The sequence below is a fragment of the Lepisosteus platostomus genome, chromosome 9 (assembly GCF_059453375.1).
Source record: "Lepisosteus platostomus isolate fLepPlt1 chromosome 9, fLepPlt1.hap1, whole genome shotgun sequence".
Classification (NCBI taxonomy): Eukaryota; Metazoa; Chordata; class Actinopteri; order Semionotiformes; family Lepisosteidae; genus Lepisosteus; species Lepisosteus platostomus.
The window spans coordinates 30,409,833-30,434,766 of NC_142619.1; the positions used below are offsets into that span (position 1 = coordinate 30,409,833).

The following is a 24,934-nucleotide window of genomic DNA, read 5'->3' on the forward strand; positions in this document are numbered from 1 at the left end:
TGTCTCATTTGTTCTAATTTTCTTTCTCTTCACTACTTCTTGTTGTAGGGTTTCCAGTACCAGGGTTTCAGAAAATGCAGTTATAATACTTTTCATATTCCTGATCTAGCAAGTACTACATGCTATTATCACTGTCTATCTCTTATTGACATCTTGTTGCTTCTGACTTGACTATGCTGTACAGCACAAAGTTTGTTCTGAGACTTCTCAGTCCTAGTCCTGGTAACACCAGAGTCTGCTGGTTTTCAATACAGCTGGACTTTCATTTGCTAAGTTGGAATCATCTAACCTACAGTACAGTAGGGCCACGAATCTGTGAGGCAACAATGCCTAAATTGTCAGAAAACCTTGCTGCCCCTAGATTATTATTTAAATAGTGGGTTCAATTAAATAATCAAGTGATGAGTTGGTACACAACCCAGGAGACAATGAGGTCATGAGGATCTGAATTAGGAAATTTTGCTCTATGATAATGACCAATCACCCAAAACTTAAAATGTCATTTTAACATTTTCAGGATTCACAGTGATAATATCAGAATTCTGAATTTAACTGCACTAAACACTGCATATTATAAAAAGCATGTGAGTACAGTCTTTGCTTGATTTTCTTTTATCTAATGGTAATCCCAAAAGTAGCATGTAGTCTTTTTCCCCTCTTGTTTTCTGCAATACCACCTAGGATCATGGGTGTTAATTTGAGTAATATATTACAAATAGGCACATTCGGCTCATAATCTGATTTTGGTAATAGCACTCTGTGTAATCTCTTTCCTCCTAATACTGGCAGTTATGATGGCTGACAAAGAAGAAAAGGTATTTTGATGAAAAAATACCAAAACACAGCTGACCATATCCGTGTGTTAACATTAACTTTCTTGGGTGTTTTTTTTTTCTTCAGATTTCCATTTTGGATCCCAAGAGGAAACAAAACAACTTTTCTCTCACACAATAATTAATACTAGCAAACACATCAATGAGATTTTATTTAGTACGGTTTTACATTCCACAGTTGAACATTTTCAGATTTTTTTTACTCAACGGACACATTACTGATTTAAAAGGATGAAAGATCCTTACATTTTTAGCATATTTTTTAAAGGTGAAAGTTGCAGTATTTCTGTTCCCAAGTCCATCCTGTAGCATTGTATCCTCTAAATAGGGTATTTCTGAATGTAATGCAAATATCCAATTGAATGGGTGGGTTCCACAAGCTGTCCATAGAAATAACACTTACTGCAATTTCTTGTATTTGTGTGTAAATGCACATTATTATTTATTTCACCACATACAATTTTAATGTACAACCTTGCTTTACACATCCCTTGCTTTTCTACATACCAAAAGAAGAAGATTACAGAGTTATGCTCAAGACCTTATTGGTCAACCTCTCCTTAATTTGTGCAACAAATTAAATCCAGCACTTCACCTTTAAATAGGACGGTGAAAGATGAAAAAACACTGAGTCTCTGCGGCCGACATTCTAATTCAGCAGGCAGAGAGAAAAGGCTCTCTTCTCATGAGGTCTGAAACCAATTTTACATCTGGCAAGGATGTTGGTTTTGTGGTCTTATCAGTTTTGTCCTCTGAGATTCCTTAAGCCAATGTTTAGAATTGTTACCATTGGAAGTAATGATTTCAAACTTGTAATCCAGTCGTCTTTGTGCTACAAACAATTACAGTGATTTATTAGTTTTGGGATATCTTACATTATACTGTATATCCTTAGCTAAGACAAAACACAGCCAACCAAGTGACTTTTGAGTGTTTTTTGCCTGATTCCTAGTGGCCCATCACTCAATGGATCAATCGAAGGTAAATTTACAGATCTGAGTAAAGGTCCAAGACTTCTCACAATTAAAAATATAACAGCTCTGTCATAAATAGGTACGGAGAAACAGTTTAGAGAGGAGAACTTGAGTGACTTAAACAACAAAAGTACTCTGTCGGTGTAGGTTGAGCCTTATGGCCCATACTTATTACAGTGACTGTGATTTCATTGCAAAGATGTGCTGCACACTTGCAGATGTGCTACTGGTATAGGGTTGGGATGGGTTTGCAAGGATATTCTGGGAATCGGTGCAACAGTCCCAAGCCTAACAATAACATCAGTGAGAGACCAGGTACAGCTTATTTTGAATGTCAGTGTGTACGAGACCAAGGTGTCATTTAGTCAAGTGGGAGGGCTTGACCACCCCACGCTTGTAAACAGAGCTATAGGATCACTGCTGCTCATTACTCTTGTCTGGTTTTAAACTCATATTTAAAACCTCGTATAGCACAGTGTCTCCAGTCACCAAACTGGAACCTTGGTTTGGAACTTGTCCCATTTGTCCACCAACACCAGCTATAGCAAAACCTGGTTTTCCTTAAAGGTCTCCTGCCTACTGACCACAATTTTGTACTCTCTGTACAATCTTGTAATTTTTGTACCGAGTACAATCTTGTTGAGCTTCTACGATTGAAATATTCCTGAGGTCACTGTACAAATTTCTCCCACGGTCTATGACACACAATTTGTGTTATGACCTATTAATCATGTTTCCATACTACAAACACATACTACTACATAAGCTTTTTCAACTTTCTCACAAATGTGTTTGCACATATTGACATGATTTCACAGCCAAAGAATCAGACCTTATTCTAGTATTATCTTGTTACCAGGGTTTCATTTCCAAGTAAAGTTTTTCATGATACATATGCAGTTCAGTTAACCCTCAGGGACTTTAAAACACAGCATTGCATTTGGAGATTGGTTAGGTTTATCAGAGACAATTGATGTTTCTTCTATGTTTCTAATGCTTTCGTCTGTGGCTTAAGTATTATGCCAAAGATATAATCCACTATAATCGCTTTACAAATGTTTGCACTGTGTTATCCAAAAAACATTTATACATAACCCAAAAATTCAAGTTTTAGATGATGGAAAGTTATGTTTTTTGTTAGACAATTGATTAAAAACACAAAATAAATTAACCTAAAACACATTGTATTATAAAGTGCCTTGCAAAAGTATTCATCCCCTTTCAATGATGTTCCATTTTGTTGAATTCCAAATAATGTACTTATTATTTATTTGAATTGATATTTTAAATAAAAACTGCAATCCTCAAGCTGAACACTTTTAAGATTGAAAGAAGTTAAATATCAGCAAAAACTGCAAAGAAACACAAAAAACTAAAATATGTTGAGTGTTTTTAGATACATCTCTACCACCTTTACACATCAGATTGACAATTTTCACCCCTTCTGCTTTGAAATCTTGCTCAGGTTCTGACAAGTTGCTTGGGGATCTTTGATAACAATTTTCAAGTCTGGTCACGATGTTTCTATTGGATTTCAGTCAGTACTTCCTGTCACTCAAGAACACTCACTTTCTTCTTTTTCTGCCACTGTCTTGTACAGTAGCTCTGGCCTTCTGTTTTTGGTCATTGTCCTGCTGAAAAGTGATTTTTTGTCTTCAAGACTGAAGCAGGCTTTCCCCTAAGATCTGCCTGTACTTTGCTACATTCTTTTTTTCCTCAATCCAGAAGTGGTCCCATAACATAATGCTGTAGCCACCGCGTTTAAGAGTAGTTATGGTGTTCACTGGGTGATGCACTGAGTTGAATTAGCACTGAATGTAACTCCTTTGTATTCGGACCAATTTTGAAAGTTCCAATTTTGTGTTGGCTGCCACAAAAAAAATTCTCAAGTAAGCAATATCCCTAAAATACTTTGTTGCTGTTTTTTTTCAGTAACGGCTTCCTTTTGAGAAATCAGTCTAGCTTTGTGAAGTGACTAGGATATTGTCACCTTATAGATATCTTCCCATATCACAGTCATTGAACTCTGCAGCTCTTTTGAAGACATCATTGGCCTCGTGGTGGCATCCTTTTCTCCCTGGAAACTTTCTGTTCAGCTGAAGGACAGCCTGATCCAGGTAATGTCGGAGTGATATGATACATCTTCCACTTGACTTGGCTTATGTACTTGATAATGAATATCCAAGCAGTATTCATTGTCTTTAAAAAGTTTTTTAAACCCGTCTCTTGGTCTGTGCTTTTCAACAACTTTATCCCGGAGTTGTTTTTGGTCTTCATGAGTGAATCTTTGCTTGAAATTCATCACTCGATTAAGGGACCTTAAAGAGTTAAGTCTATGTATTCTGAATTTATGTGAATCACTTATTTCACACAGACCTTTAAGTTTATGCACCTGAACTTTTTTGGTGCCACAACAAGGGGGGGGGGGGGGGGATGCTTACAAAATCATACATATTTTAGTTTTTGATTTTTCTTTGCAGTTTTTGCTGAATATGTAATAAATAAAGAATATTTAACTATTATTTTAAAATAAGGATATTCATTCTAAGCATTCAAGTTTATAGTAAAAATATTCACAAAATGTGCACACATTGTAATTCAACCAAATGGCAGATCATTGGAAAGGGGGTGCAAAGTACTGTACATGGAGGAATAACAATCCCATTATATTTTATGCTCAGACCTTTAAGAATCTAAAATTTCAATCGAATTTGTTGTTAGTCACTGATCCTGATGATAAATGTATTTTCCACTTTCTCTGTAACCAGAGCAATTATTAGACAGAAACTGTAATAATTTCTTAAATGTGTTCATAATATAGTCTACCTTTATCTTCTGTCCTAGCTTCAAAAGGGTAAAAAATTGCAAAAGCTATGTGAAGTGTGTCCAGTGAAATTATAGCAATTTCATGCCCAATTGCATTCTCAGTACCCTCCAGCATTCAAGTAAAACCTTTTTATATCCTAGCCATAAGGTACACATTAACAGGAAACAAAGGCTAGAACAATAAGTTTAAATTAGTTAATGGCTCATGAGAGGAGGAACTTTGGAATATATGTTTTTTTTCTTCCATATTATTGTGAGACGTACACAAATGAGCAAATGATCAGACCGTTGCTTTGAAATCAAGGTAAAAGCAAGTGTTACTAGTCCTGGTGAACTAGCTTGGCCTTTTCTGTAAAAAAAAAGAAGAAATGATTTCAGGTGTCAGTTTGTTTTAAAAAAGGAATATAGTCATGAAATAATGTATTTTTCAAAGGCGTGCAATTGGTCATTTTTGTTATTATATTACAATAACTAATATTCAATAATTTGATACAATGATTTAATACATGCTATGTGACCTGTACGAAAAGCATTAATCAAAACGTATAAGCAAGAACTATGAAATGGAAATGAGGTGTTTTCAGTTTTATTACAATGGGCTTCAGCTGGTTGAGGAATATCCTGCCGTCTCCACAGCTCAATCTTATTAAATTACTCTTATAGAATGTGGTCTAGACCAGATGAACCTGTTTCCAGCTCCTAAGGGCACTTATGTACCATTCCAGCAAGTCTTTCAACATTTTACAAAGCATAATAAAACCACTGCTACATTAAGTTTTCATTTATTCAGAATATGGTTTAAATAGAAAATAATTTCCCTGATGCAATTTACCTTTCACAATAGTACTGATGCGGCATCTGTTCTTGTATTTTTTTTTGGCTTTTACGTGATACCGCATCATCTGGTAATTTGTTGCAACATTCATTCTTTCACTTTTGTAAATATACGGATCATTGCGTGTCAAATCAGCCAAGGCAAATCCATTGTCCCCTTAGAATTAGGAGGAAGAAAAGAGCACTAGCATTTATAAAAAGTTTTACCGACTAAAAATTCAAGCTATGTGGATGCTTTCAGTTCAAGGTTTCATCTGAACTATTGATTTTGATTGATTTACAGGAATTGCCTTCAAAAGCAACAAAACTGTTTATTATTCAAGCAGGACCTTTGGAAGAAGACATCAAAATTGATTTTGGTCAAGGTATTTGTGATTACCTAAAGATTTTTGTTGCACTTATCAGACAGTAGTAACGTTTAAAGGGATTCTACACCTTCAAAAAATATAATTTATTTCATTGCCTTAAAGCCTCAACAACTATATTTGTTATTTAGCCACATGTGATCAGTGTAAGTCTAAATGGCAAAATCTTCCCATTTTGAGCCTGATATCAGAGCTCTATAACCAATATGTTAGAGCACTTTGCCTGTGTAAGAAAGTCTGCAAAAGTGCTACATGACTAATGGAGTATCATATATAATTATAAACTATTTAGGATATATTTATTTATATTAATAATAGATATGTATAATATTTATTATTAAGATTAATACATGATGTATGACTGCTATAAATCAGTAGATGAGGTGAATCTCAGAAGGTTAGGAATGCTGTGTTTTAAATAATTAATTGCAACTTTTATGACTTTATGTAGCATTCAGGAGGCTATAAAAGACCCTAGCCTAGAAAACTTGCACAGTATATTGATGTTTTCTGTATTCCAGAGCCTGGTTAGATTTGCCAAATTATTCTGAAGAGATCATGTAATCAGTCTTCACAACATTAGTTAATGGATTCATTCATATAATGAACTGAGAAATAATTTAAACATTAGAGATCCAAATGACATTATTGTGAGTGTGCTGTATATGAACAAGAGATTCAGCACAGGGAAAATAAATGACACAGAGTTGGGATTGTTAGAACTCTCTTAAGGAGTTCTTCCCTTCCAGTGGGTCTGCCCACAACATGTTTAATTTATTGCATGTCACACAGAACTGCATCTGTATTCAAATGGATGAGGAGGTAAGTTAATGGCACCTTGGCAATTGATTAGCACAATGAGCCGTTACTGTCACAGGCAGCACTAATTGGCAAGCAAAAGCAGGGAGTGAAACACGTGACATTTTCCTAATAGGATACCCAATGGTCTTGGCCAATTAGCTACACACCGGAGAGAGACTCCAATTCCTCGGAAGTAAAACTCACCCACCAAGACCTCCTAAATGGGTTTTTAGAAATCAAGTGAAGGGGGTTAGAACTGGTTGTGGAAACGGATGCATATACTGAAATGGGTGCAAATAACAAATGATTTCATGCCCTAACGATTAAACTGAAGTATAATACTGTTTAAGATAAATGGAAACGCAACAACTAAGGGCTCACAATAAAACAATGAAGAACAACAACAGAAACAATAATTACAATAGCCAAATTTCCATTTCTAGGAAGAAGTGGGAACAACTTGTGTTTTCCCCTCTGGCTACAGACAGTATAAGATGATTCTTGGAACACTTTTTTGGTATTCGTATCAGGATTAAAAAGTATTTATTCATCTAAATCTGAAAATCATTTTAAAATGATGTGTATTGTATTAATTCAATAAGCATGTTATTTTAAATAGTAAATAAAAATGATACAGGATATATTTCTTAAGACGCATGAAAATTGTAATCACTTGTAATCACTTTTTGGAATCAACTGTGCTACTGATGAACTGTGTAATTTAAAAAAAAATCTTTAGCAATGCAGAATTGGTTCTGACACATTTGAATCAGAGGGACTAGATGCCTGATAGTGCATTTTATGTTGTTTGAATATGGTTTGTGTTGCATGATGCTGTGCTTGAGGGCATTCAATTACAGCAGTCCTCTTCAGTGGGTATTTAGATTCTGTCCACATCTGAGTCTTGACAAGTAGTCACAGATAGGAAGCATCATTGTTAGGGATTCTGCATATGCTTTTAGTTTTGTCAGCTGCTCAGTTTAGTGAAAAGTAGCATCAGCTACAAAATTATAAGACCTTTGACATGTTAATTGTATGTAATTATATAAAGTGAATATCTGAATACAATGAGAACAGTAACCCTTTGGTATCAAAATAATTTTAAATTCTCATAAAATTCGATGAGAATATAAAAAATACAAATAGGTGATTGGCATTTGTACCTACAACAGTTACGTGTAGTTGGGTTGTATTTGATTATATTTCTCTTAAACTTAATTATTTCTTACCATTTATCATATAATCTTCTTGTAACCTTGTTCTATTGCAATTAAAGTGCTCTGAGATTGTACTCACTACAAAAAAGGCACAATACTACAGAAACAATAAAGTAAATACTTGCCAAAAATATGAAAATTCAGAAAACTACAATTTAAACATTGTTAATTTAGCCAACAAGGGTTTATAGAGCAATTATTTAATACATTTGCTAGGATTATTTGTACAAGCATTTTTGTACCCTACTCACTTTGTACTGGCAAAGTCCCTGCTGATTGTTTATCAAATTAAAGTTAATGTACATGCATGGATTGCGACCTGGTTATCAAATAGGGAAACAGTGCATTTTCTTTAGGATCAGGACTTCTAACTGAGCGGTGGTGTGCTGCAAGGATCCATTTTAGGCCCATTGCTCGTTCAGATCTATATCAATAAGCTAGATTCTGACATAATTTGTAAACTTGTTAGATTTGCAGATGATGCCAATTTAGGGGGAGTTGCAAACACAATAGCAGTGGCATGACACTTATAAAAAGTCTTAGAAAATACATTTGGCAAAGGAAAATAAACAGTGATAAATGTGAAGGTACAAAGGTGCAAAAAGAAATCTGGGTATTTATGTGAATATCAATTCTGGGAAATTCTGTCAAATTCTGTTTTACAAGTGCAGCTCTCCTCTGGCTCTGTCAGGATCCAGTAACATTTCTCCACTGGCTCTAAGAACACACAAAACCAACACCTAAACAGAGGATAACTGCCACACAGAAAGACCAGGTCTTCACCTCTGTAACATGCTCATTGCAGCGAGCCTTGTTTCACTTACTGTACAATATTGTGTTCAGTTTCAGTCACTGTACCAAAAAAAGATATTATAGCCTTATAAATAGTTCCATGAAGATGAGCACGAATGATACTTATTCTCATAGGATTGTCATATACTGTACATGTATGTCCAAATTAAGCGGACTAAGTTACTTCAGTTTAGAACAAAGGAGTTCAAGATGCAATTTGATCCAGGTATATAAATTCCTAAGGAATATGGAGAGTGTCAAAACAGGAAACCCTATCATACTTGATAGCAAAACAAGGACATAGAAACTAAAAAGAAATTCCTTATGGACAGAAAATATGAATTATTGTTTTGCACAAAGAATATCTGAAACAGGATTCCCAGCTAAGTGGTTGAGGTCCATACTAAAAAAAATGGCTTTATTCTTCTAAACCACCAAACAAGCAAGATGGGATGAAAGGCTTCCTCTCTTTTGCATCAATTCTTATATTCTTACATTATATTTTTCAGTAGTTTTGTCAAATCCTAATCAATGCGACAAGATGACCACTTTTATAGGCATAATGTATTTAATATTTTAATGTTTGGTGTTAGCTCTCCTGGTTCAGGATATGGCAGCCTGACAAGTCAAAGCTTGACAAAAGGCTTCCCCCCCTCCCCCGTCAACCCCACTCAGTTGCAAGGAATAAACCAAGGAGGCTGCTTCAAGGGTGAAGATGGGGTGGAGGGAGGAGTGTAAGAAAATGTGTGAATAAGTGCCTACAAGGCAAGATATTTATAAGTAAATGAATGGAAGTTTCACCCTCTTCCACAACTTCTGTTTAAAAACTCTACTTCAGTAGTTTGGTCAACTTTACATTATTGCAACTAGAAGGTGAAATTTATAGGAATAGTGTATTTAATATTTTAAGACTTTGTGTTAATTTGTTTGCCATTACAATATTCACAGCAAAAGGCAAACAAAATCTAAAAAGGGGATCTTTATGGGGCTGTTTTTCACCCAAGTGAGATAACACCAAAGTATAATCAAAAGACTATTCATTTCTATTAGTCAGCTCATTTGGTTATGAGAATTCAACCAAATTTAAGAAAATTATTACTGAACAATTTTGGCCATAAGTTAAAAATAAAATGCCTGCTTGTAATCCCAATACTAGAATCTGTGGTTAGAGTCTGTAGTTTAACTACAGTACATAAATTTGGAATTCAAAGAAGCAATACACATTCATTTTAATGGTTATATCATAATTGTTTTTGGTAGCCAGGGTTATGAATGAATAGGAAAGTAATAGAGAGGTGAATGGAGATATAATTCAAGAACAATCCTTTTTCCTCTCTTATGTTGGGGATTATACTGTACATATTTCAATTTATAGTTATTTTAAACATTGAAATGTCTCTCCAACAATGCTACAGGAAGCATGAAGCATACACATGCAATTTGTTTGAGGAAATGAAAAGCAGAATGCAAAACATCTAAAAGAAAAACAACAAAAAAGTTTTGTATTATATTTAAGAACACCCTTCTGTCTTTATTGTGTTCATAAGATAAATGACTGTTATTACCAATGATATTAGTTTGGAGCTAATTAATTATAATATCAGTTTTTATAGTTGGGATCATTTTTATTAATTAACAGTTTTTTTCATTTGCTGACAGACATGAGTTAGCCAGAGTACTAAAATGCAAACAGAACACTGATGCTAGACACCACTGCACAAACAACTATAACTAAACATAAAATTGCATCTATAGAAGTCTGCTGGTGAAAAGATATCCTGGAAAACCCACAATTTTAGATGTTCTTTAAGAAGAGGCTAATTAATATTGGCGAATCCCCGTAAAACTGCATGGTGGCAAAAAATAATAATTTTGGATTTTCTTGAAAAATGTCAATCTACAGTGTAGCTGAAATTGTATTTCCAAATTCTTTAATGGTCTGGTTTCCTACTGGCACCCAGATCATACATTATTTTTAGAAACAACACTTGTATTTATTAATCCAGCTTCCCAGAGAGGCTTTAAACTCATGTTCTCATTAGACATAATAATTGTTACCCCATAGGTTCTGTAATGGCGGCTGTACTGTTCAAACATGTTCACAAGGTGGTAACTTCTTTCAGGAGTCTGGGAATACAGTGAATTGTTTTAACTGTGAACAGGATACTGCATCTTTCCCATGTATTAAATTTTCTCACCATTTTCTGAGATAGGTCTTTAGTTTTTTTTTTACAACCGATTCTTTTTTTGTACAGAGATTGTAAAACAGACACACCCAGTTACTTCTTGGAACATGAAGATCATGAAAAATGTCGCACAGCCAGGCACTAGTGCTCACGCACACGCACACACACACATGGGACTAATTAAAAAAGTGAACAAAAATAAATACAAAATGAAAAAGGAGCACAAAAATGTTCTTTGCAAACAGGAACTGGAAGAATGGGACTGAAGTGGAAAATGAATATCTTTGTACATGGAATTTTGATTTAGATTTTCGTATTTCGGTAATATTTCTTTACAATATTATACAAGCCCAGAGGTACATTATCAGGCTGTTCAGCTCCAAACCCTCACAGTGTAGGAGAGTACTCAGCAAAAACATTGATGATTCATCCACTGAGAGGAGGCCTAAGGCAGTTTGAAAATCACCCAGGTATTTTTCAGTAACGTTTCATGTTGTTCTGTGTTATACAACTAATGAAGGAGAATCCCCCCCAAAACCCTGAACCTTGCAGGACTGCGAGCGAAGGGGTGTTCAGTGCTGCGGGTCAGCAGCAGACGTTCAAATTTTCAGAACCTCCTTTTAATGCTGGAGCTAATTTAAAGTATCCGTCTTCTCTTGAATTGATGTCTGCTCCCATGAGCCAAAATCACACGAGGAAATAAACACTTCTTTGAAACTGTTTGAGCAAATATGTTTCTTGCACGATTTTGTTTTCTCACCCCGTCAAGAGTTAGGCAACAGGAAGACCGTAACAGGATCCATTGATAGACTGGGAGGTATGTTATAGCAGACAGTGCCAATACAGTATGTCTTAAATTTACTTTGTCCTGCACCATTATTCCTCTTTCATCTTCATAGAATCCCATTGGACGGCCAATGCATTCTTTGGAAGAGCAAAGGAGCGCTCTGCTTAAGAAAGAAAAAGGTGCATATATATTAATTCATTTACCTATACAGTTTTAATTACATACATACTGTTAAATCTGTCTCTTCAAACACGTTTTTCATCGTATTTCCTTCTCATTCCAGAGTAATTTTCAAGGCTGAGTATAGGACAGAGTTGTTTCCACCTACTGTATTTATTAAAAAAATATTACATTTGTCTGTGGCCAGAAAGGACCAGAAATAATTTTCCCTCACTGTACTGTGTGAGACCCTCAAAAAAGGAAGAATGTGGGTCTCTTGAAGCAATCGGATGCAGATGGCCTCCTTGCTGGAGATGTGTGGTCCGTCGTGAAACTTTAGCAGACAGTTCCATTCTCTGGCCTGGATTTGGGGCAGGTAGAACGAGGGAGAGGCTGGACAGAGGGGGCCAGAGTGCAAAAGAAGCCAGCAATAAGGGTGAGGCCCAGGCCTCCCCAGGCACAGAACATGGACCAGCCATATCCATGGCTGATGTCATCTGGCAGCCCATAGAGATAGCGCGGATACCGGGAGAGCTCAAAGTTGATGCCAGCTACACAAGTGCACAGAGAGATGATACAAAAGGTGCCTGCAAAAGAGCACAGAAACAGGAAATCAATGTTGAAAATAATTAAGGAAACACAGGACAAAGAGGGTATATAGGGCAAATTATATTAAGCAAATATGCACAGACATAAACACATTTCATTATTTCAGAAAATATGCAAGGACAGATGTTTACACTGCAGGACATTAATTTTGCTATGCGAGTCCTGTGTTTTAAACAGAGTACAGCATCTTAATTTTCTGATTTCACAGAGTTTATTGTTGAGGGCCAGTGGGATGTTTTTCCAAATATCCTGTAACTTTGTCCACAATGAACCCAAATTGTTTGAGTTTAACTTTCATCCTTTTAACACCATATAACCTTGGTGAACCTTGGTGCATATTTGTGAGTCTTCAACAGCATATTTATGGTCCAGATATTCACTATAAAGTAATCTTGTCAGATAATAGCAGTACAGTAATAGTAATACCTTACTAGACACTATACACTCTCTATGCAGTTGTTATTTGCTTGATATAATGTGCACTATTGTGTTGAAAGATGAATCTCTCCTCATTTCCTAAGGGAATGACATCATGGATCACAATCTACTTCTGTCTGCTGGCTTTATGGTTACTTTTGTTGCACTCTTGTATTAATCCAGCTCAATGCCTCATTGTATCTAACTGGTATTGTTTTTATGTTGTTTCCCCTTCTTACCAAAGGTTTCCGTGTGCTGTGAGCCATCGGATCTCAAGCGTTACATGCTCATGCAGGTCGATGCTTGTTATCTGTTACTTGTTTCTGTTTCTGAAGAAAAACTAACACTTGTACATGCAGGTAATTCACATGAACTCTCCAGGATTGCCACCTTAAAAGGAAAATAATTTACTCTTAAGGTGCTGTATCTGACATCACCTCTGGACAGCTTGAGTCTTTTTCTTTTTAGAAGCACTATTTATACTGTCAGCCCAATTAATGAATTCAGTACCCATTTCATGACCCCCTCTGTGGTCTTGCATATGGCACTTGGCGTAATATCGAAGTCGAGATATCTGACCTTTCACCCATCACTATAAGTAAACTTTATTTTAACAAACGTTAAAATAATAACGTTTAAAAAACGTTGCTTCTATATGCCTTCCTTCCTAGGGGGTACTGTGTTTCCCATAAATTTTACATTCAAAAATTGTAACAGTGCCTTTATTTTATTATGAGCTGGTTTGGCACAATTAGATTAGTTATCATGCAGGCAATCGCATTGTGCCAAATCAATACAACATTTTATTAGATAATATTTATTCTTTTGCTTTGAATTGCATACCCACTTTTTCTCTGTTTCTGTAATTACTTCCATGACAAGCTACACTGGCCAGCAGCCATATCTCCCTGCAGCTCTCAACTGGCTACCACTGCTGCTAAGCAGGGTTGAGCCTGGTCAGTACCTGGATAGAAAGCTAAGATTGCTGCTGGGAGTGGTGTTAGTGGGACCAGCGGGGGGGCGCCCATCCTGTGGTCTGTGTGGGTCCTAATGGCCCGGTATAGTGACAGGGACACTATACTGTAGTGGGCGATGTCTTTCGGATGAGACATTAAACCGAGGTCCTGACTCTCAGTGGTCCCCGGGCATTTCTTGATAAGAGTACCTAACTATACACTACTTACTATACACTATAGCATAGTATTTGGCCAGTGTCCGTGCCAAATTCCTCCCCTTGGCCTGTAATATGGCCTCCAAATTGTCCTCATGTATGATTGGCTTGCACTTGCCCTGCGATGGACTGGCGCCCCGTCCAGGGAGAACCCTGCCTTGCGCTTGGTGCTTGCCAGGTAGGCTCTGGCTTCTCGCAACAGCATATGGTATAAAGCGGTTTGGCAAAGTACATGACATTATAATCTGTACTGAAGTTAAAGGTATCTTTTTCAGGTTGTGGGTGTAACATGCTTACTTATAATCGTTGAAGTGATATTTTTGTAAAATACTTCAATCAAAATTCGGACTACATGACTCTTTGTTTATGATTCCTAACACCAAGACGTGTAAGATATACACAATCATTTTCAAGAGGAGTTACATGAAACTAAACACACTAACCTAGATATGGTTGAGCTACATGGTTTAACCAGGATACACTTTCTGTTGTTTATCCATCTGTTCATTTTCTAAACAGTTCCAATTCAGGGTTATATGGGGAGCTGGAGCCTATCATAGAAAGCAACAGGCACAAAGCAATGTCCGTGATGGGACATCGGTTCATCACGGGGCAGAGAGACACAAATTAAGAAATTAAGATATGTAAACGTCCGCCAAGGTCATTTTTCTCAGAAGCCAATTAACCTGCCAGTATGTTTTTGGACTGTGAGATGAAACTGGAGCTCCCAGAGAAAACCACATGAAAACGGGGAGAACATACAAACTCCACCCAGACAGCATTCCAGGCCAGAATTGGACCTAACCCCAGCACTGCGAGGCAACCATGCTAATCACTGCCCCACTGTGACACCCTCTCTGTTGTCCGATGCTTTTAAAAGCTATGGTGATCCTTTAATCTCTTCTTTACCATGCAGACAATGGTTCAGACAATGATGAATCATCTGTACATTTACATTTTTTCTTCAAAATGAGTCTTTTCATATACTTGTATTGTAATGCTATAACTCCTGTTTTTGGCAGCAGCATGAACATGACAATAATTAGTATTCTATTTATGCAGACTGGCTGTGCTGTTAGTAGCAGTTTGCGAAGTGTAATTTTCTCCCATCTGTCTTCGCACTAGTAGCAGATTCCAATGTATTGTTCATACTTTTATCCTTTTTACAGGTATCAGACAGGGCAAAGGTTAGAGTGTAACTGTTTGTGGAAAAGAAGAGAAAAAAAGTGATTCTCCTCCCACGATTGCTGTCAGTTTCCCCATCTTCTGCTAGATTCGTATTTATTGTATGAGTAATGGGTTTCATTCATTCACATTGATTTACAGTAAGTCCAATTCTCTGAGACTTTGCAGCTTCCAGCAACTGGATGAATATTTGTCAGGTGAATCTCCCAAACAGTTAAACTTTTCCATATAGTTCCTCTAGTATGTTGCAATATATTGGTTTCTTACAACAAGAATTGGTCAATAGCTTTTCTATGTCCATTTTGGTTTCTGGTACAATTAAAAGAGAAACCACAAGATCATAATTGTGTTTTTAACAAATGCATTTCCTATATTACCTTAAAAGTAAGCAGTTTTGTTGCATCTATGCACTGAAAACAATATCTCATGGAATCATTAGAGCCAAAATCCTGAAGCATAGATTCACAATTCCTTATATATAATTTTATTAAATATACTTTTATTCTAAGCATGTATTATGGAAGATATACACTGGTTATACATTAATAAAACAGTGCTGTGTAAGAACCTAATATAATCTGAGATTTGAACAGCAATAACACCTCGAGACTTTTCACACTCACCAATTTCTTAGAGTAGAAAGAGTTTCAGGTAGCACAGCATTTGAAATGAACTTAAGATTGCTTAAAAAAGCATCAGTGTGAAATGAGTTTTCGGCTCATAAGTGAATAGCTCAGCAGAGCTTACTTTGCTTTCAAACAAAATGGGCTTTTTTTTGCCATTGTTGTTTTTCTGTTCAGTTTCAGGGTGATAAAAATAACCTCTGTTCCTTTGAATTCCTCCTTCAACAGAACTTATCTAAAGTGGACCCATGAAACTTTTTCCTTTTAATGTATTTCCTTCTCTACTGGCAGGAGATACAATTTGTTTTTACGTCTCACCAATTATTATACATAGAACTGTGCCTCAGCCAGGGCTCACCTCCCATAAGAAAGAGCAAGCCTGCTACATATTGCATGAGCCCACGATCCCAGCAGCATCCAAGAACCCCAATGATCCAGCCAAACAGGATGATTGCCACAGCCATGCCCATGAAGCCTGCAGTCATTCGTCGCAAGTCTGTGATGAAAGACAGAAGAGTCATGTCGGTTAGACTGTAACATCCGGATTGGACACTTACCAAAACCGCATTTCAAAAAGCAACCCCAAAACCTCTTCTTTTTGTATTCTCGTCGCAGACACTATATACTGTACTGTATATATTACTAAAGACTGGGGATACATGAGATATAAAGGTAATGTGAGACAATATTGGCAAGCACCAGCTGAAATTGCTCTAGCAGGTTGTCACACATTGCCTCAAGTTCCCCTCAAGGTCTCAAGTCTCTCCTGTTTACAGTAATTCTGATACACATAAAATCAAAATCTGAGATGGATAATTGGAAAGCAAGCTTCTGCAATGCATTTATACTGTAGCTGTAGACTTGCTTTGGGCATGCTAATGTTCTGTATATGTTAAAATTGCATGCTTTCCAATTAGAATTGTGATTTGAGAGATGCTGCCTTGGTACTGTATTAATATGCATGCTCAAGAAGATAAAAAGCTTAACGGGAACACAGTTTGTGATGAACTTTAGAAAACCTCCAGTTAAAATGGAGATACTACTTTGTTTCTGATGTTCCTACGTGTAGGAATTACCTATAGCCTGAAACATCGAATTACAAATGGAAGTTAGGAGACAGTCAAACATATCACAACAATCAAGATATCTTCACTGCCAAAGTAATAGTAATCAGACAGTAACTTGAAGTCTTGTAGTCCTTTACCAGAGATTTTCAAAGGCTTTTTCCCACTCATGTTTTTTTTTACAATAAATTCAATTTACTCAACCAGCCTCAGTAATTTACATTTTTTCCAGTTCACTGGTGATTTCGAAAATAACTTTAAAAAGCTTTTCTCAAACATTTCCATAATTGTGGAGACTTTTGGTGTGCTACACTACAAATGGGTTAGGATCTGCTGTACCGCAGATGAAATTCCCTGGGCAGGAGAGGAGGATGGTGGCCCTGTCAGATGTGGCTGGAAGACGATGCAGCTGGAGGCATAAGAGTCAACCCATCCAGCTGTCTGATGTGATTCACCAGCCTGTTGTAGATAGCAATAATAAACTGGCACTGAAAATGCTTTATCTTTGGTCAGGTTCTCAGCAAGCTTCTCTGCTCCTCCCCTGCCTCGTGCTTGGGCAACATTATCTGAGATTTCAAGGTGCCACCTGCACAACCCTGCTGCTCCCTGAAACAAACTTGCCCACATGACTTCTTATCTCCCTTTTAAATTTTGATTAATTTTATCCTTTTTTCTCCTCCCTCTGGATTCTCACCTCTCAAAATTGTTCTGCATGAGAACAAATTTAGCCAAACAGAATGAGCACTAAATATTTTCAGCTTCAAGCAATCAATTCACCTTCTAGTGCACAAATTACCTCGGGTAGAAGTGCATGCGATTTACTGTACAATAATGCAATACCGCTTTTGGAGATTCTAAAATATGCTGTCTAAAGAATGTAATAACTAATGCTTTATATTTAAAAACAAAATTGTAACAAAAATATTTGTTAATTTTACAAAATGATAGCTTTTGCCATTTGCCAGTAAACAAAGTTAAAGCTGTTAAAATGTATGACAGCATTTCAGTTTAAAAATAATCAAGGCTGTGTTCTAAGACCTATTAATAATTTTCAGAGATTTTCATGTGGATCACAGCTCATTTGATTAGTCACTACACATTGCTATTTTCTGCCAATAAAAACCAGACATCTGGCAGGTGGGGTCCCAATTAGGTTTTTGTTTTCATTTCCATTTGCAATGATAAAGTTTTTTTTTAGTTTAAATCCCTCCCGTAGTTGAGAAATGCTGTTGTCCATCATTTCGGCTCACTTGTTCCTCTTCCTCGCACAGAAGGGGCTAAGGTAAGAAGAGTACATCCTCAGAAACAGGCGTTGTCAGCTATTCAGCTTTTTCAGACTCTGCAGTGCTGACAGTAGAACTAACATCGACTGGAGGAGTGATGCAGCTCTGACAGCACTGCAAGGTCACAGGCTGCAAGCAAGAGATCCTGGGGCTGAGAGTAAAACAGTCGCCCCTGCTAGCACTTCAGCAATTGTTTGCTGATACCTGAGCAATCCCATCCTGAGGCCACTTAAACCACAGACCATCCTGCAAGTGTTGCCAATGTCTGCATCACAGGGCTCAACCTGTGCTCTGAACAAGCGCCTCTACCAGCTTAGCCATTTAGAAGCCCGCAAAAGCCCTAGTCCATCAATAAAATAAGAACAGTTTTCTTTCTACAGGTTTAAATCTAAAGTGTACATAATTACACTTGTAGATGTATCTATTCATGGCTTCAGTGTTGTCTGTTACTTGTCTTTCCATGGTTCTACACGGATTCCAGGGGTTAACCTACCATTTGCATGACTTCCATAGAAATGGTCAAAATCAGTCCCTTTTTCCTCCTTCAGGCTATGCTGTTGTGTCAAATTACACAATGGTGAACAATGGTTGTGACTGGGTGCACATTCTTCCTTTCAAAGTGACATGAATTAATTAGATAGAGTATTTTGAAGTAATATAGGCTTAATGATATTTGGTAAAGGAACCATTTGATCTTGAACTTTGATTTTGTACCTTTTTAGCTGAAAAAATACTGTATTGACATCAAATAAAAAGTAACATTTGCAAAGGAAAATTGACTTTCTAAATGTTAGCTTCCTACATATTCAGTCTTCACAGTTCTTATTGGCTCTATATACTGTATCACTTTTTATGTGGCTACACCCTTTTCTCTCATTTCACTGTTTTATGGGCATATAAAATGTTTTGGTGAGGTATAACAAATGCATTTTTTACTGTTTACTTTTTATTCTGGAATTTTCCGTTTCATTTATCTTTACATGTCTCATTACCTAGAAGCAGTTCCTTCAACTCCGTTTCCAAATCCAAGGATCAAAGAATCCTGAAAATAGAAATCTCTACTGTTCTGTTGGTAAATACCCCAGGCTTACTCTGCTACTAGCTGGTAGGCAGGTCACAAAGTCTCACAATCCCCTCACTTCTGTCAACAAAGGCCTCATGGAGGCAGCTCTGCTTTATTAGCAGCTTAGCCAGGTGTAAAGTCATTGACAGTCCCACAAGAAGGGATTTCAGCTTGACAGGCTCAAGGCACAGTTGAGGGCACAGTGTGTTATCTGCGCTCATGGGAGAGAGTATTTCAGAATTTTGCCAGCATGTCCGAAGTGTTGTAATATTATTAAGTACAGCTGCTTTTTAAACACACATAAGCACTTTCAAAAGGCAACATGTATTTTAATTATTTTTTTGTGATCATTTTTGTTTTCCCCAAAACAATACAATAAAAAAAATAAAAATCACTTCACCTCTGACAAAACCTCCTTAATCTATTTCCCTAATGTATTTTTATCCCTAATGAGTCTTTGTGCAGCACTGGCTGACTAAACAGTTTGAGTGAAATATTCTGTCTTGGTGGCAGAATATATTGGAAGTTATTGTCTCTTTTTTGTCTTCCTCCTTACCTCCTGTGATGATGCAAATAGGGGGCTTGTGTAAAGCCACCAATTGGAGTGCAAATTGGATATACCTTGCTTAACTGATTGATTGGATCCAGTGGGAATTAAATGGCACAGGTGGAAAAGATTGGATTGGCACATTTGATAGGCTTTGTGGGTAATTGGACAAGACCAGGGATCAGAAATCAGGTGAAATGTAGAGAGTCTTGATGGGATGGTTGAAGGGTTGGCTCTTTGTGCTTTTTTTATCAGTAGACATGCTTGCAGTCTCTATGTTGGAGAAGGTCTCATAGGAGAGAGAATGAAAAACCTGCAAGGATTTTGTTTGAAGATTTATGATTATTGATGGAAAAATCCAGAGTGAGTTCTAGTTTATTCACTTGTATAAAATATCCCAGTATTTAGTTTAAAAGACTTCTGTGGCTCATAGGATAGGTGATTAGTGCTGATAAAAGTATTGTTGGAAAACTGGGAGTAACGGGTAAAGCCGATTTAAGCATGCCATGTCTCTGAGCAAAAAAGGGACAAGTTAGTTTCATGTAACAGAGAGACATGGAGCAGTCCAAAGGAATTTACCCGTTCTGGCCTTCCAGAGACTTCCTGAAGGAGAAAGGTTAATTTGAAGAGTAGAAGTAAAATTACTGACTGCTACTTAAAAGATCTGATGGATGGATGGATGGATGATTGAACAGTTGACTGTACAGATATCTCTGAAAGATTCTGAAAAAAACAGTACATCTAAGACTCTGGAGGGGTTCCGTCCACAAGATGCAGTGATGAACCACACTTAAATGTGCAACACTGTGGAGCATGGGTTCTCCGTCACCCCCTGATTGCAAAAGGTATGTATAGTATATGAAGGTATGTTCTTCTGAGTTTAAATGTGCAATACAACTGTGATGCTTGCACACAAAAGGATCACTACTCCACATTGGGGAAAATTGCTGGTACGGAATGTGTGTATTTACGATTCCCCCCCCACCATCTTGCTCCGATATTGCTAGTGACAGGAAGCACTAAAATATGGTCAGTCATGAGTCACAACATATGAGATTGTCTAAGAAACTCTGCAATAATTGCAGCTGCTAAAACCCAGTTTTAAGCAATATCTAGCCTTGAGAGATATACAAGAATGAGCTTCTGTATGAGGTACTGTTCTGTTGTTGGCTCCACCCCATGCTTGGTGTTTTACATATGTTCAGTATTGCCACTTTCAAGGCTTTATCATGTAATATGAAATTCTTCTGAACTAATTTATCTACACAGTATGCTGCAACCTCAAAGTGGGAATCTGGTAATTCAGCAAAAAAAATCGGGTTTCAGTTAATGGAAATCTGCAGAACAAAGCAATCCAAACTAGCAGTTTTTCAAACCAGACATTTTAAGAATTACTGCAAAGCCAAAAAGGAGGTTGAAGGGGTGCACTTTCCTTTCTTCTAATAAGCACAACTCTGACAGAGACCATTTTTTTTAGTGTTGTACCTCCTCCGCTTCTCCAACTACACTCTCACCGCAGAACAAACTGAATCCTTACAACATCTATGCATTAATGTGCTCTTTTCCCAGCTCTCCGTCCTCTTGCTAAGCTAATTGGTCTGCATGCTCTTTGCTAGATTTTAGTTTTCTGGTTAAGAGGATAATTCCCTGTCACCACCACCACCAACTCCACCCTTTTTATTTTGCAGGGTATGTTATTGAACATGTTGCATTACATTCTTACACTGGTTCAAACAAATGCAAAAATCACCCAAAAATAGCAGTAGTGGATTATTATGGAATATTTATTTTGGGGGCCAGTCTAAAGCTACATCTTTTGTTGGGGTATCTTTTTTTTCTATACAATACCTAGCAAGGCAGTTAACTATCAGGTTAGTCTATCTTTTCCCACATAATAACCTATGGCAAATTCAGCTCCACATCAATTTCACTCAAAAATATTTTGCAAAGAGTTTGGGATATAACCTCAAGGAAGGGACCATGCCACACTGTTACTTTGGTAAGAGGGTCAAAGGAGTGTAAAAACAATATTTTTATCCAGTCATGACATGAAGGCTTTTAACATCAGTAATATACAGTAGTAAGAGCTAAATGGAAAGATTATATATTCAGGAAGAGTGTAAAGAAAAACAGACAACATAGAATTGGAATAGAGATATCTTGACATCAACCTGTTGGAGAGCATAGGACATGATTATTTTTATTCCCAGTGAATTATTCACAAAGCTCCATATAAAATACTAATCTTTAAACTTCAAGCTCAGGCAGTCCAAGGTCAGAAGATCATTTTACCAGGAAAATGGTTTTCTGCAATGCATTTAGATAAAAGAAAGCATATTGGAAGCTAAGATGCCTAAGCCTAGCAGTGAGAAAATTAGTGGAAAACTAGAAAAAGAATTGTAGTCTTTACATTATCCTCCACTAATGTGTACAGTGATCCTTGCTGTCCCATGGCTTGTATGTGTCTCCATCTATAAACACTTCCCATAGAAGTGTAGTGTGTTTTTCTTGTATTCTCCAGAAACATTACACACCCAACTTGAAAACATTCTGCCATCGATCAAAATTAGGTTAGTCGTTTGGGATAGTAACAAAGCCTGTTTCTAAAGATACATTAGACACATAATGAGAGACGGACACTAGATTCTAAGTCAATGAAAGTTTTGGTGAATTTGTTCTAAACAGCAGCGTCTGATTTTTTTTCTTTTTTTCCGCCAGAAAAAGCATTAACGGCTCTGAAGGTTTGACAGTGATATTAGCAGTCTCGCAGTCAATGGCAGCCTCTGGGAGAACCAGCTGTACAGTGTCAGCATCTCTGTCACTGTTCTCATCCCTGACAGAACTTTCCTTTGACTTAAAGCACATCACCGAAAGGAAAGGCAGAGCCCTCACTTTCATTTCCGTTCTTTACAAAATCTTTTATTTTCTCGTCGCATTTCATCTCCATATGTTTTCCGCAACTAAATGTCTTGAGCTTGGCAGAGGGATGACAAAATATTTTGGGACACATTAAGGCATTTAAGTGCCTAAAATAGTTTAAAATCCAGTAGCTCATAAATGGAAAGATTTTTTGCCAAGACCAAAGCAGTAATGCCAGACAATTCATGATCTGAAGTACCTCAGGCTATCTCTAGCCAAAGATATCTAAATGACTGACTGAGACAAAGCTAAGTTAAGTAAGACAAAGTTAAGTAATTTCTCTCGGTGAAATGGACTGTCCTTTATTGTAACCTGTACTGAGCAGGCCTTTTACAAATGTAAACCTCGTGTTCTTTCAGCTATATGAAAGTCATCAATAGTGCTTAGAGATTAAGAGTAGGATGATCGCAATAGGCAGCCACAGCCATGTCCGCAACTCTATAAGCATGTATTTCTCTTCAGGAGGGACGCAATGCAGGAAGAAAGGGAGGGGGTGCAGCAAGCGTGGGTTCATCTGTATGCTGGTAGAAGAAGACGTCGGAGAAAGAGAACCACAGAACCTTCACGGCTCACTGAGGCTTCCCCAGGTAATTTGTTGAGAACCCCAGTGGTGTAATTAATACCTTTCACAATGGCATGAGCTTTGTAGCCTTGGTAAAATAAACAGCACAAGGAGAGGTCAGGGCCGGTGGAAAAAGAAATTCTCCATCGGAAGCAACTTATGCTCCTCTTTTCTTCCCCTTATATAACACGTACTGTATTTGTGTTAAAGTGACATGTTCAAACAATAGAGAAGAGACCATTCTATATTACTTAAACTTCATGTTTTCTAGCCACATTTACTATGTGCACAACATTAATGATGAAATGATAAATGCAATCATACAGGGGAGCTGCATTTATATTTTGATGTTGAAAACTATTGACACGATGCTTTGCAGCAAGTAAAACACCAATTTAGTGCTCACTGTAAATCATAAATTTGTTAATCTGTTTTGGACATTATGGAGCCTTTTTATCTAAGTTAACTTTCAATATAAGGAATAGCCACTTAGCAAACAAATATTATTTTTCTTTATTTCTGATATATCCAACCTTTGGTTTTGTACCACTTTAACACCGATAAACAACTAAGTGGTTGTTGTGTGTGATTCACACACAAACTATTCAGCAAAGTATCTCTTAAATCCTGCATTCATGACTTATTCTTTTTAATTAAGTTACCTGTTGAATGAACATGAAGGCCTAAACAATCATTGAATCCAGATGTGAAACATTCTCTCAAGAATTGTACATCTGTAGTCTGGCAGATCAATGTTATGTGGATTAAAACTACAAAACTAGCATGTTCTGAGAGAACAGAGCCAAATTTCTGATTTATTCATTAAATACTGAATTAAACATTTATATTTTTTGAATAATTTGGATTTCAATTGTGGAATGCTCGTAATAAGAAAGGCAATTTGATGACTAGGCAGTAACCAGGCAATGATTCCTTTCAAAGACATTAGGTTATTGGGGCTTTACAGCTACGGACTGGTGCAGTGCTCCAGAATACTAACGCCATATGTGTGGAGAATGCTGAAGTCAGCAGTCTAGCTTTAATATTGTAATTGATAAATATCTGCACACTTGTTAATACGCTCTGTGCTGTGTACACTTGCTTGCATTTCATGTCTTTAACAGCTATTGTTCTGTTTCCTGGGGGACTTGATTAAAGAGCTGGTGTCATCTTTTGTTTTAATGGCCCTGATATCCCATTCTGATGGATTCCTACATCATACACATATTATCATATTTGGGATAGTGAGCTTTATGGATGTAAGAATATTTAGGCTTTAATTATATAATGCATCCTCTCTCAAGGCAGTAGAACAGATAAATGCACTAGACTTGAATTAAAAATACATCATGCTTTACAGATGAGATGCTGTCTGCAGGAGTATAGCACTTGTTTCTATATATGTACAGTAAGCATCTGTACTGCTGTGGCTCTATCTGTTAGTATAAAAAGGCCTTAACCAACCCCTTAGGTTCTTGAGTGGTCTTTACTGCAAAAACTACAAAAGCAGTATGTTCAGAGAGAACAGAGCCAAATTTCTGATTCTGATCATTAACTATAATTATAGATGACTCCACAGTTCAAATCTAGATACATACTGTATAATCTAAATATAACATACACAGAATATACTTTTTTGGAAATAAATCACAAAGTCTAACAGCCTTGCAGTTACAACAGCATGTACAGTATTAGATCAGACCCCGCTGAGCTACCG

The 24,934-nt window shown here is 36.9% G+C and overlaps 1 protein-coding gene across 1 annotated transcript in view; it reads right to left on the minus strand.

Moving 5' to 3' along the window:
• Positions 1-954: 954 nt before the first annotated feature.
• Positions 955-24,934, minus strand: part of tmem178bb (transmembrane protein 178Bb) — a 121,847-nt gene continuing 97,867 nt past the window's right edge. The window contains exons 4-5 of the mRNA XM_088644685.1: positions 16,138-16,275; positions 955-12,361 (exon numbers count right to left, since the gene is read on the minus strand). Of these exons, the coding sequence (XP_088500811.1) occupies positions 12,111-12,361; positions 16,138-16,275 (389 nt within the window). The 3' untranslated portion in view covers positions 955-12,110. The remainder of the gene's footprint in view (positions 12,362-16,137; positions 16,276-24,934) is intronic.